Source organism: Trichoplax adhaerens, genomic scaffold, assembly GCF_000150275.1.
Source record: "Trichoplax adhaerens TRIADscaffold_4 genomic scaffold, whole genome shotgun sequence".
In the NCBI taxonomy this organism is placed as follows: domain Eukaryota; kingdom Metazoa; phylum Placozoa; class Uniplacotomia; order Trichoplacea; family Trichoplacidae; genus Trichoplax; species Trichoplax adhaerens.
Window position 1 is genome coordinate 8,042,689 of NW_002060946.1, and position 14,480 is coordinate 8,057,168.

At 34.5% G+C, this 14,480-nt stretch overlaps 3 protein-coding genes across 3 annotated transcripts; 1 reads left to right on the forward strand and 2 right to left on the reverse strand.

The window, feature by feature from the left end:
• Nucleotides 1-225: 225 nt before the first annotated feature.
• TRIADDRAFT_35947 (expressed hypothetical protein) lies at nucleotides 226-2,596 on the forward strand (the record flags this gene model as incomplete). Its single annotated transcript, XM_002111703.1, has 7 exons — nucleotides 226-356; nucleotides 1,065-1,177; nucleotides 1,351-1,404; nucleotides 1,604-1,670; nucleotides 1,970-2,146; nucleotides 2,259-2,319; nucleotides 2,417-2,596. 7 exons carry the CDS (start codon nucleotides 226-228, stop codon nucleotides 2,486-2,488), a joined length of 675 nt encoding a protein of 224 aa, XP_002111739.1. The 3' UTR covers nucleotides 2,489-2,596.
• A 3,645-nt stretch (nucleotides 2,597-6,241) lies between these two features.
• On the reverse strand, nucleotides 6,242-8,219 carry TRIADDRAFT_23396 (uncharacterized protein; the record flags this gene model as incomplete). Its single annotated transcript, XM_002112212.1, has 4 exons — nucleotides 6,242-6,324; nucleotides 7,054-7,210; nucleotides 7,363-7,449; nucleotides 8,082-8,219. 4 exons carry the CDS (start codon nucleotides 8,217-8,219, stop codon nucleotides 6,242-6,244), a joined length of 465 nt encoding a protein of 154 aa, XP_002112248.1.
• A 2,452-nt stretch (nucleotides 8,220-10,671) lies between these two features.
• On the reverse strand, nucleotides 10,672-13,144 carry TRIADDRAFT_56088 (uncharacterized protein; the record flags this gene model as incomplete). Its single annotated transcript, XM_002112213.1, has 6 exons — nucleotides 10,672-10,946; nucleotides 11,038-11,096; nucleotides 11,279-11,367; nucleotides 11,512-11,571; nucleotides 11,978-12,019; nucleotides 12,950-13,144. 6 exons carry the CDS (start codon nucleotides 13,142-13,144, stop codon nucleotides 10,672-10,674), a joined length of 720 nt encoding a protein of 239 aa, XP_002112249.1.
• Nucleotides 13,145-14,480: the final 1,336 nt, after the last annotated feature.

Below are 14,480 nucleotides of genomic sequence, written 5' to 3' on the forward strand. Positions count from 1 at the left end.
AGAAACTTTCATAATTTGGAAGTCTCCTTCTTGGCAAAGCGGCTTGTGAACTGGCGTTTAACTTCCACTTTTGACACTTTAACTAGACTTTCCACGGCCATCTTTAGTCCAATTCGTTCCTTAACAAACCAATTGGTCCAATAGTTAGCAACAATTTGCAGAAATTATTCATTTTCAACCGTAATTAAGGTCAAATTATTCGAGAAATAGAGTCATTCAATCGCCATGACTACAGCAGCACGTCCAACATTTGAGCCAGCTCGAGGAGGCACTGGTAAAGGTGAAAACGATTTAACTGTTTTAAGCAAGCAATACTCAAGCCGTGATTTACCTTCTCATACCAAGTTAAAAGTTCGGTATGTTTAGCTAGATTGCTTTGTAATTTGAACTAGTTTGTGATGACTAGGTAACACTAGTCTATGACTATTCTACAGCAATTTTTCAACGCTTCATCTTGGAGTTGAAAGTTTGCTTGTTGAAGCTGCAACGTCTTACGAGGGCAGAAAGCATTTAGGATACTGCAATGCTGCAATGCTTATAAATATCACCTTGAAATAGTCATCATCATCATCATTGAACTACAAATCTTGTAAATAAAAAGATCAATCGTAATGTCTTAGTCTTATGCCTTTCTCTCTTATCAAGAGTGATGATACTCGTACTTGTCCATGTGTTGAAATTGGACATTGGAAGCTGAAATGCCTTGAGCAAAGTGTTTACTATACTGATTGCTGCAATAACGCATATGTATATCGTGTTAAAGGATAATCATTATCTATAAATTGAAAATTTTGATATCGTCCTGCTTGTCTCTTATGCAAATACAATGATACTCATACTAGATGAGTTGAAAGTAGTCATTGAAGCTCCCATGTCGTTAGGCAAAAAGTTACAGCTGTATACAACTGCGATAATTATAATGCTTATACGTACAGTACATCGTACTGAACAATAATAATCATCTGCTGACCACAAATCTTTATAAGGATATAATCAACCTTAGGATCGTAGCTTATTATCTTTGTCTCTTGCTAAAATGCTATGATATTGACGCTATTAATTAGACAACCTGGCCAAGGAAAGGTCGATGAAATCAAAGGACGCGACTTTCGTCGGGAATTGGAAGAAAAAGAACGAACTGCAACGCGAGATAAACAATCGACGAACAATCGTGATCGTATTTCCGCTCGATCTATCGGTTGGTCAATCATAAAAAGCTCTTCAGTATCATTCATTTAGACGTTAGGATAGCCGTAACGTTTTACCAAGATAGATGCATTAATAAACATATTAGGAGTGTTAAAGATTGAATAAGATTCCTGTTTGTTCCATTCATATACGCATACATAGATATGCCACCGTCAACCAAGAAACCGCGATCAGAAGAGCATCAACCTACTATAGGTAAGACGTTAAGACAGTGTTAACATAAACTATCAATACTAGTATACTATAAATGCGGGTATTGTTACTCTTTCTTGTTAGAGGTATAACGCTTTGCTATAGACAGTAGTATCAAGCCATGTATTTATACATTGTATCATCTTTTCGAATAACCACGCAACTAACTTTGTTTTTCTATTTCAAAATTCTTTATCAACAGCCGAATTAGATGCTGATGATGTATTTGATGATGATGATGATGATGATGTTGATGTAAGTATACCAACGTAAAGTATGTATTGTAATAGTACTTGTGAAGTAATAAAATGCCTCATTAAAAATACTAATCTTCACTTTCAACATTGTTTTAATACTTCAATTATCGGTAATCTTCTTATTATTGCTATACTCCAACTGATGCTCTAATTATAAAGGATGAAGATAGGTATGATACAAGAAAAAGCAAGAGTATATCTTATCCAATATTTTCTCTAGCTATAGAAATTGAAACCTACAATAGTCTGCTACTTTGTCGGCCTAAAATTGATGCTTGCTATTGTAACTAATTAACTGTTATATACTACAGTGAAGATGATACTGCGGAATTAATGGCCGAATTGAATAGAATAAAGCGGGAAAGAGCAGTAGAACAAAAAAAAGTAGAAGAAGAAAAGAAAGCCGATGAAGAGAGAGTGCGTATGGAGAATGTTATGTCCGCAAACCCGTTATTGAATGAAAACAGTAATTTTTCGGTCAAACGAAGGTAATAAGATACTATCAATAATCACGATATATGCTGTATCATATTGGTATACCATCTCTATTGTTGACACCTTGACCTAAAATTTGTCGTCTTTATGTAATATCATATGTAGATGGGATGACGAAGTAGTATTTAAAAATTGTGCTCGTGGGGAGGAAGATGCCAGAAATAAGGTTTACTAACTGATATAACGATCTTAAAGTTTCATTATAATACGCTGATATGAATTACTTCTGAATTATTTTTTATTGATAATGATTGTTGAAACAGGAAAAAAGTTTTATAAATGACACCCTAAGATCCGGTTTTCACAGAAGATTTATGGGCAAATATATCCGTTAAAAATTACCTCTAAATCAAGCTTAGGCGATCGCACAAATAAACAACCTTACCTTTTTACGTTATTATCATCGCTAAGTCAGCTAATATCGATTATATTCAACAAAGTGCATAATGATTAATTCAAATTCGTAGTTTGATTATGCAAGTTCGTAGTATATCGTCAGTACTTAGATTACTGATTTCGTTATTATATATTAAGATAATTTACCTAGATAGTGTGTTTGTACGCGTACTCAGCTAATACCTACTGAAAACACTATCCTATAACTGGAAGAACGATATGAACCTTTAGCAATAATGATTTCAGTTTGTTTCTAGAAATTTTGGTAAAATAAGCTATAATTTTTCTTGTATGTATTTTCTTAATGTATGATTTTATGTACTCGTATACTGTACAGTATGAAATGTGTGACCAGCACTACGTGTTGTACTTCCACTGTCAGCTTGTTTAACTAATTACCGAGAAAGTTATCTTGTGTAATGTTTTCAGCAACTCACTTTAAGGTTGCTATTTAAAACGAACAATAAAATTATTGTAGTACAATCTCATTGAATGAATAAGTCGAAGAAATGATTCTGCTAGGATCGTTGACTGCTAATGTGCAAAGTTAATGGGAGAATATGTAACATTGATGTCTTAAATCAACTTTGTTGTAACCTTCTCTTAGCAACAATGCTGCTAATGTAAGTACTATAAGGTGCACTTTGATGTTAGGTAATGGTGTTACTATAACACTGTATTCTAGTATCTTATTTCCTCTTGGTCGAAATTTTAGCACGTAGAATTACGTACGATGAATATATATTATTCGTGCATCACCACACTTCGAAATAGTCGATAAGTGTTGAATGTTCTCAACGCTGCATCATACTTGAGGTATAAAGTGCGGATCGATTTTCTAATGTGAAAGTTATATCCCGACAAAATTTTTTGTCTGCTAGGACAATGCCAGAGTACGGACATTTATTATACCAAATATCTTTGAGCGACACTATTTGTAGTAGCTTAGTAAAAAAATCGCAATAATAAACAAGATTGTATATTAAGGCAAATTATTCAGGAAAAACGATATCCATTATTAACTTCACTTGTGATATACATACAAAACAAATTTATAGATACATAACTATATTGTCCATCTATTGAACCAAATTTTGGTAATATATTGATTTAAAATGAGGTTTTCTAAACGTACATAAAATCTTAAGGTTCCATTGGATTAGCAAGTGATTAAATTCTCGAATTAACATTTGATAGAGCATCTTTTCTAGTATAAGATGAAAAGTTGAATCAGCTGGAGACATTCCTAGCAAAAGAATTACAAGTAGATACCACCACCGTCTTCATTTATTATATCTTCCTTCATACTAGGACTGCAGCAATCATCGTATGCTTTCGTGACATTAACGGGTAGCTTGTAAATATTATAGAATTTAGCTTATTTAGCAAGTTTACCAACAGAGTCATCTCTATTCAAACAGTTTACAGTAAAATCCATTATCAAAACAATGCTTACTTGATACGACTTTTGATATGCGTTTGTAAAAATTTCGGCTCCATTGATACAGCTCGATAATGATCCCAAACTATCCTGCTTTCCATTTGAAAGGTTACAGAGAGATGCATCATTTAGTTCCTGTGTTAAAGACGATAAGCAGCTTTCTGTGAGTTTAATGATAGGTATATGCTTTTGATGGAGAAGCTAGTACATCCTTTACAATAAGATAAAGCGAAGCTGAGGAGAGATAGTTAACATGAGACTATTTTTATCCATTAAAATCTGATTTATAATTGCTTTGGATTTAAGTAAATAAATATACACAATTATAAATTTTAAGCCATAAGCTGGCATGGAATTTCCAAGCCAATTCATACACTAGTATAAGCGTATTATAAAGATTCCTAGTTGACATATTACCATATCCGAATCTTGGCCCTCTGAATTACTCTGCTGCGAACATTGAAAACTTTGAGCTATTATCGATCCTATGTAACCGTATTTTTCTTGCATCGTATAAAGAGACTCATCCAACATGCGGATTACAGGGGCGATAGTTTGCTATTACGTTAATATAATCAATTACCGCAGATAATGATTTTATAAAGAATCTACTGTACCCTAGCAAAGAACATTCCGTAATTAAAATATAAAGACAACTAACCAATATCAACTCTTTTAATTTTTTCGCAATTACGCCATTACTACCAGTTGCGTCCCTCAAAGAATTTTCAACTGCATTACTCCATTCCTTCAATACCGGTAAGATGGCTTGCTCCAATCCCTATCGATTTCATTAACAGTGTATAAGGTACGTATAGTAACATCATTTCTGTGAAATAAAAATTTTATGTACATTATCGTTGCACAGTCTTGCGATAAGATTAAAAGCTCCATAATGCGATTGAAGTGGCATTGGTTGATTTTGTAAGGCCTATCGAATAAAATAAAGTACAAGAAATACAACAAACAATCGATAAAATCGGATAACGAAACAAAATGAGACATTCGTACGTCAACTATGATCTTGGTAATTCTCGATTGGACATTATTCACGCTCGAGTTATAAACTTTATTCCTTTTTCAAATACAAAATACGTCAATAACATAACGCCAAACACAAATTATTCTTCTATTATCGCATACTAGATTCCTAAATCAAGTTTTACATTACCTACAAATCTTAACTATTATTGATGAAGCTAACTGTTGAACAACAAATCTAGCGTCCACGTCTCTGACAGGCACTTGTTTATTGATTATACAACTCAATACAACTGGTATTAATTCGTGCAACTGCAAAGAGTGTTAATATGATCAATTAAAATTTTCAAATACGCTAAATATAAATCGAAATTTACTGTAAGTGCAATGGTGTATAGTATACGCACATATTTTTCCAAACGAAGTGTTTCATTTCGAAGAAGTGAATCCATTAGACGCAAAAGATATATGATAACAGTGCTTTCCATTCGGTGAATATTGGTCCGTATCTATCAAATCGCATATATCATTTAATTCCCTCTTCAATGCTGAAACTTTAAATTACAGCTTATAAGTAAATGGTTCCGTTACCCCTTCTGTGATGAACTTGCTAAAGTACGGCAACATCTGATCGAGACCAGGATCATGCCGCAAGCATTCTAAGGCTCTCTACGACATTGAATTTAAATAGAAGTAAGCATTAAGGTCAAGCATCTTAGATCAGATTGAAATGCCTGCATTTTTGGCAAAACTAGAAGTGGTTTATTACCTTTCTCAACTGTTCACAATCGCTGACGCAGGCCTCCGTGATTTCTCTAAAAAAGATTTGCTGTTCCTGTTATGGAAAGATTGTCTCAGAGGTTAATAATTTGTAGGTATACTGAATATATTGCAATGGCAACATTGTACAAAAGCAAACACATTCATCACAAAATGATACATTCAATCGGATTCTTCCATTAGCTCACCAATGACAATTCGTGGCTGCTTAGCGGCTTTATAAATGCTACATTGGCGTGTTGTTTTACTTTATCTTTAGGGATTTTTTTGTTGTTGTTCAATTTGTCATTACATTGAACTAAAGGGATGCAAGGAGGGATCACTTTGGGAATGAAATCATCTACGAAAGCATCTTGAGACATTCTCTTAAATTTGCGTAATATTTCTGTAAAACAAATATGTACACTTATTGATTTCGTCAATTTTTACGTTCCTATTTTCATGCAGGTAAAGAATAGTATATTCAACCGGCTCATCAATATTAAGATACCTAAAGTTTAAAATATTTATCATTACCAGGATCAGGGTTTTCTTGAATTAGCGGCTGAGTACCTTCAACGCTTAACCAATGCGCTATCAAGCATCAACAGTAATTACTGTTAGTAAAATATCTCCTATACTGCTAATATTATTATACGTTAATTTCGGCGTAGTCGATCGCGAAATCGATGCTGTATTATACTGTACATGTGATATGAACTATCTCGTATATGCGATAATCCCATCAAAACTAGCGATTTTTCTGGCTGACGAATTGCTAGAAATCAGGTAATCGTAGCGAAATATTAAGTAAGTATAAACGAACCTATCTAGAGTTACAATTCTGCGGCTAAACAATCATGATACCTAGTAACAACATGCACATGGGATTTACTTCCGACCATATTAGCAACTGGTCTTCCAGATTCACGATTTCTAATCAAATGTAACTTCGCGTTGATCTCAAAATTTGCGTGGAAGCACAGACTAATAATATTTTTTGCATTAATCAAACTATTCAGGATACATAATTACAATTTTTGAAGCATTGGCCTTGATGCCATCCTATCACTCTAGTCTTAAGATGAGGCCTTAGTCAAGGCCCTACTAGACGAAGTTGATCTTCTTCTAGCAGTTTACATCTAAGTCTATCATTACTAATTAGGACACAATTCTAACTTCATCATTTAACTTGATAATGATCAACTTACTTGATCCATTCACGCTCACATACTTGTATATTGCAAGGCAATCATTAATTAATTCTATTTAACCATGATTATTATACTATTATTACGCAATGTTAAATGATCATGAGCTTACATCGTACGTAAGAGTCTATTGGTACTTGAGGAACTTGTAGTGATTCTAAGAATTCGGTTAAATTTAATTCTTCATCAGGCTGGAAATGTAATCTTCTGCCTTGACCACTTGCATAACGAAAAGGTACGAAATCGCGAGAGGTAAAGCCGTACAGAGGCTGAAAGATACAATTTTATCAAGCAAAAAATGAGTCAACAAACAAATATCAATAATTCCATTTCCCTTTAAAGCCGTTTAGCTGGCTATCAACAACTGGTAGATGGTGAAATTTCATGTCCAATTTTACGGCTGTAGTATCATCACTCATACCTCTCTATTTCTTAGCTTTAAAGCCAAATCAATGTCATCAGGAGTTAGTTTACTGCGTCTGCTGTGGCGCATGAATTTCATGCTATCCTATAATTAATTGCAATTGCCAGTTGAAATTAGCGCAACAAAAGATTGAGAAAGTTCTATTCTGCATTGCAACATGTGATTTCCACTCCAGGAAAAGAGTGCCCACTAGTTAAGCTGTAATCAGGAGCGAATATACAGCAAGACCTGATTACTGTACATATTGTCTCAGTAGATTATGTAAGGCTATCGAAAGGACAAGAGATAGGTAGTCTATAGCGCTAAGAATCCTCTTTCTTGTAGAACGAGAAATCTCGATTTCCTAACGTTCTCACTAAAAGGCAGAAAAATTCATCCATGAGCTCGTATCTATGATGCAGTGAATCGTAGTCTCTCTTCTAAATTGTAGCCTTAGTACAGTAGATGCAACTACTAAAGTATAATTTTTACTTCTAGATACTTTACTCTACTTGACAAGAAAAGATAATTAATTTGAGAAAAAAATAGGAGAATTATAACGACAGAGATTGGAACTCGAATAAAATGCAACGTTTCTTGCGCGTATGCTGTTTGCACTAAGGACTGTCATGCTCAGGTAAATCAAGCTATTGCATATAATCCTCGAGCTCTCCATTGCATGACAGACAAGTCCAAAATAGGCGTTGAAAAGAGTTCATTTTACAGACATGGACAACCTGGATAATTGCCTTTAAATTGGCGCTAACTTCGTCAGCTATAACTTGATAACAATCATCCTCTATTGGCATTACTCCACAACTCTCAGCGATGGCTTGTACGGATTGTTTGGAAAAGCTGCTGTTGATTTCGGACATATTGGCTGACTAAAATGGACGTTAAACACCTTTTAAATTCACAACGCGGATTGGTTAACTTGGATTGATTGTAGCGTAGTGATTTCAACTAATTCTTTATCACGATAGAGTTGCTAAGAAGGATTTCTAGCCGACAGTAGGGCGGATTCATTGAGATACATTGCACCATGGAAAAAGTAGCGAGAAACTAAAATATCTCCATGTGCTGATGATGCGATCGTACTATACTCGCTACTGTACTGTTAACTCTTGACTAGTACAGTATACCGTTATATGGATAGTTTACAGTATATCGCATGGCGAGAATAAATAGTTTAGTAAGCTGGACTAGCTCGATATAAACAACTTGCACCTGCTTCGGAATATTTAACTGTCAAATATTAGAGAAAAATTCAAATTATCTGAAGTCTTTGCACTTATTTAGTGATGCTTCAAAATAATCGTTAGGGCTAGTGATAATATTTCACTATTTTATCTTAGTTTTATAATGGTAGAGGTTGTTCTAGGGAACATTGCCTTCATAAACATGTCCATCTTCCCCTTCGTTAAAATCTTGGAGAAGCTTAAAATTACCAAAATTGGCCAACTATTCTGGAGAAGAAAGTCTCTATTAACTACGAGTAGAATAATTTAGAATACGCATTAATTACAATTATTATAGCCGTACATGAAATTTCCGAATTACCATGCACAAACCTACATTCAATTATAAAATACCTTTCCTATCTATCTAGATCTAGTATAACCTTTTCAGGGTACTTCAAACAGGAAACTATCGCACTGTGGCGAGTAAATTCAAATTATTTCATTTAAGTATTGACATGGTAATGAATCTGAACTGACAGTTTTGATGCCAACAGATTTCATTAGTTTACATCTTGCAAGTCTTAACGTGATCAAGTAACGTGTAGGTTTTCAATCTGCTTGATTGCTTGCGAAATCAAACCAGTTATTTGACTAGGATATTTTGATGCTAGCAATAATAAAATTATCTTAATCTTGTTAGAATATCATTATCTTGATGAGTTCTCATCAGGCTAGATAGTTTCATCGTTAGTCTTAGGATTTTATTTAATTTAATTTTACTTATGCATATGCCTAGTTTTCATTTCTCATGCTCATGCCTCAGTTGAATCATCCAACATATCGATTTAGTTGACGACATTATCAAACCAGTTATTTCTAATAGGATGTTTTAGCACTAGGCATAAAATTAACTATCGTGTTAAAACATCATTATCTTGAGGAGTTCTCCTAAAAGCTTCTTGTTATACTGAATATTAATCGTTCATTTTTATGATTACATTGAATTAATTTGACCACAGTTATTCACCATTTCTCAAGCCTTAAATTAATCTACCAATGTGTAGGTTTAACTGATAGCAGAATGAGTCCAGTTTCACTGTGATGTTTTAGTGCTAGCATTAAAATAATAACTATCTTAGCTTGGTTAGTGGATTATCAACTTAAAGCTAGTGATATAACCAATAAAAGCAGCATTAATCTGCCATCACCCGTGAAAATAGAAACTCAAACAAGTTGAAAAAAGCTGCTTTACTCGTACAGTTTGCTCCTGGCTGCTATTTGGACAATGGTGCACGATGTATTCGGTATGACAATATTCACTTGGTCAGTAGTGAATGGGCTTTATATATTAAGCTATAAGAACTAATTCACCAGCTACTGTATAAATCGTTATAGTTAAATATTGCAGACAAGTGATTTTTAGTTTAAAATAGATTAGATATCTTGTCAGTTGCAGTTTAAGTTGTAACGGTAGCTTTTATTACATATTTTACATTACCAATACTACTAGCCTTTTAATGACAGCAATATCAAAGGTAGAGTAGTATATCATAAAAGTTTCAATTTCATTTTAACTTTCATGACGTACTACGATCCTGTACATTAATATTTTCAACACAACAAAGTGCGAAATTCATTTTTACAGCATCGTTTAGAAACATTCAATCCTTGAATTCAAGGCGTAGTCATAAACTCAAAAGAATCATTGATTAGATTTGGTACTATCTTATTTTTAGATAAAATTCATACTCTGACATATACATCATAAACAAATATTGCGACGCTTAAATAGTCATTACATTAAGTATTCATTATATGACAATGTTTAAGCAGTTCTATCGGTGATTATTTCACAGAGAACTCAAATATTATTTAATAGGCGAGATTCAATCATTCAGTTCAGAACAGAATTGCTACTTTAATCTACTATGAGCAGGTCAGTAGGCCAAAAGTGTAAGCGATCCAATAACATTCAATGCTATACATAGAATCTTTCGAACATTGTTCATTTGTCATATACTGCAAGTAAATTTGATTCATTGATAGATTTACTACGCTACGCATATGTCAAATTTAATAGCAGAATTACAAATACTGTACTATGAATATAGCCATGATATAGCAATCGCAAGTAAATCACTTAATATTACGAAATTTTCTCATCATGTGCATCGTTTTCATCCCTTTCACTATTGAGGTTACTATCAGGCGACCAAGTCGATGAGGATATCATTGAAGGTGAAGAAGTAGGTAAAGCTAATGGGGATATCGTTGCGTTAGGCGATGGATAAACAAATGAGTAGCCCTGATGGATTGCAGGAACGCTTGAGAAGAATGTATGATCATCTTGCGGACTCCCAGGAGACATTCTAGCGAGACGTTTTGTTGGACCACAATCCATATCTATATCAAAATCTTCTCCTATATGCCATAAAACACGAATAGTATCCGATTATGATACAAGTATGAACTACAGTTATATTCAAGTGTTTAGCAACTTTGGATAATTTACCTTTACGCTTGTTGCTATTAGACGAACCCACTGTAATAGGGCTGGAGCTCTTACGAGTGCTGCCGCGGAGAGGAAAATACGGAGTAAATTTTATCGTACGATTTTTAGATAGAAAGCTATTTTATGATTACCTGTAACAATATTAGCGAGATATTTGCTATATGTAGTGCACTAAAGGCTAGAGAAAACAATATACACTATACATTGTTGGGATATCTATTTGCTCACTTGGGTAACTTACAGGAATATTTTACGCCAAGTTGGACTAGATGTTGAACCTCTGCTATCTATCCCTAATACATTTGGTCTGGATATAGTCATAGTTTCCTCCTGTAACACATATTTGTTACATTTAAGGACAAATTTTTTACAACAACCTTATTAAAATCAGTTTCAGCTCTCTCTTACTAAATATGTGTTGCAGTAGAAATGTGATCAAGTAATTTTAGTGCAATGATGTATCATCATACTAACTTGGCTTAAAGTTAAAGGCGACGTGGAGTCGGTGCTATCATTGTCTTTTTTAACATCATCCTATAAAAGTAAATAGATTGAGTAACACTTAATAATCCAATCGTTATTGTTATTATCAAAATTGAGTTATTAATATATGCGTACGTACAATGGAAAAATCACTCCAGCGTCTATGTAGTAAAAGTTGGCTTGTGGTTTGGCTATGGTTTATCACACTTAATTAGTATCTGAAAAATAGCCTACTAAAGTGCCAGTAGCTTATTGAAAAGTAAATATAAATACCTTTCATGTGCTACTTCCTTATCAATACTGTTGGTGATTTCTTCCTAAATGAAGATCAAAAGTGTATATTGTACAATAAGTATACTACCAAAGATGACGTCAAAAAATCGATCCTATTTCGTTCATGGTGGTTGCCACTCTAAGGTAAAATTATTCTTAAATAGGTATACATTCACTATCTTACCCTTTTAATTTGGTGTATTCGTGGTGAAAACCTTCCAGAAGGCTAGGAGAACAAAGAGCAATCAATTAGTGCATGGAAATACTGATGTTTCTCGTTGGTACGTACTATATTGCGTTTACAATTTAACTTTGTGAGGCATACAGTCGTTAAGTTGATGATCATGATAAAACGAGCTATGCAAACAAAAGCAATATACAGTATCAATCTAAATAAGGCTGATCGAGAATGGTAGGGCATTGTTATCGTCAAGTGTAGTAGGATCTTGAGGGAGATTTCTAAATGTAATAATCTGACTAAAAAACTATCGGTAGTGTTTTCTCTAGTCAGTAATGAATGGGCCAATGCAGTTTATAACCTAACATTGATGACTTACAGTTCTTTAGCCCCCGAATTCAATTTTGATGTATGTACAGTATATCAATCGAATCTGAGTACTGTCTTTCAGAGACATTCCAGTAAATGGCTGTTAAGTGGCTTATAATCTTACAGTATAGAGAGGAAATTATTTTTGTGGCAATGAAACTCACCTTCTTGTAGTTGCTCTTTTTCTACATTTTTACATCTTCATCGTACAGTTTTACTGATATTCTATTACTATTCCTTACTTATTCTACGCTTATGCACAAAACTACACGTTTATCTTGAGCGTAGTGAATCCCGAGATGCATCTATCGATACTGCATACTCGCTTGTAAATATCTCAGTATTAGCATACTATGAAGCTATCAACAATTGGACAATCAGTCAGAATAAACCAATTATATTATCAATTTATGATCCTGGTAGTAGTAGGTAAAATATGATATAATGTACTGTAGGATTGAAGATTTCGGTTAACTTCATGTGATACTCCAATACAGCAATTGCAATACTTGTTATTATAATCGTTGAATAGTATAACGGTCATACTTGTATAACCAGTAATTAATAATCTACTTGTAGAATAGAAAATTTCAATTTTCTTCAACTAACCCTGCGAGGTTCATGCGAGATTGTGCTATTGGAATTAAAAGAGGAGAAACCAGCCTGATTGTATGATGATGAGGCACGTCGAGCATCCAAATTACTATCGAAAAATTTATCATGACCTTGGCGGCAATTGGTATTAAGCATAGGAGCCGAATAAGTTCGTCTGAGATTACTTGATCGATTGTCGTCGTCATCCATCTCTATTACGTGATGGAATTGTAGTGGTTTCAATAGGATTGTGAAAGCACTGGGCTAATGCAGTCAATATTAATCTTTGTTCTACAGAAAATGTAACAACTGTCTACTTTCGCTTTCCAGTCGTAGGATATACGTGGTTGCTACTTTTATTTCTTTCTCTCTACCAGTAAGCCGTTTAATGATTCAATTCCCCAATGATTGTAGACTATTGACGTTGAATGCTTCAACAGCATGGAGGCTCTCTCGGTTTTAACACTTTATTATTGCTAAGCTTTTTATTGTACGAGTGTCACCTAGCGATCTTGGCAAAACAAGTTATGGTAGAACAAAGAATGTTCGGCACGACGATGACTATGGAAACTCCAGCCTATTGATAGGTGATGACGATGAATCCAGTAGGACTAATTTGTCCAGTCTACATCTACGGTAGAACCCAATAGCGTCCTCCCACCCCCCAAAAAAGTAATTTTGGAGGTTTTGTTGATTGGCTAGAGTACAGTAGAACAAAGTGGGAGATTGCAGTTGTAGCAATATCTTGTCAACAAAGAGCTTTATTCAAGATGGCTACGACGATCATGCAATCGGTGTGAATTGATCGATTGGCTCCCTGTCAAAATTGCTGGCGTTGTGGGCAAGTTAATCCACAACCAACGAATGAAAAGATTGAATGGGAGCTTATCAATGGATAATATCGCTGCCTTGGGTGGAGAAAAAGCGTGAAAATTGCTAGACTGTGATTTTTTTTTTTATACAATATGTCCGGACGTTGAGTATCCTATGGATGAGTGAAATGGAGATGAGCTTTTGACGGCGCATACAAGCGTCAATGAATAATAAGACAGTATAGGAATGGACTGAAATGACGACACAGTATGCAAAGAATGAATCTCTCCTTTTAATTGCAGTCGATCAATCCAATGACTTGAGATGGCTTAATAGACTCAATTTCTTGATTGTACGGATCTCTAGCGTTATTATTTTCGATCGATCTTGTCAGACTGCTCAACTTGAGTTAGCCAAATGTATCCATTGCATTGATTGTTTGGCCCACAGGGAAAGCATCAAGGTAAAATGACCATGCCATCATCGATATCAAATGAATTGAAGGCGAGTTACTGTTGAGTTTTGGTTGCTGGCCAGTAATTTCTTTTGGCTTTTTAGTCGCCGTCTGGTCTCGTCTCCGGAGTACAGTGTACAGTGTACGTTTACAATGTACAGTGCATAGTACTGTACAGACCTTCCATCAAGGACTACCGAAAGAAAACCGATTGGAGCTTTAGGATGGTTAGGTTTGGATAGTGATATCCAGTGATAGTGATAGAATGTCCAGTACTTT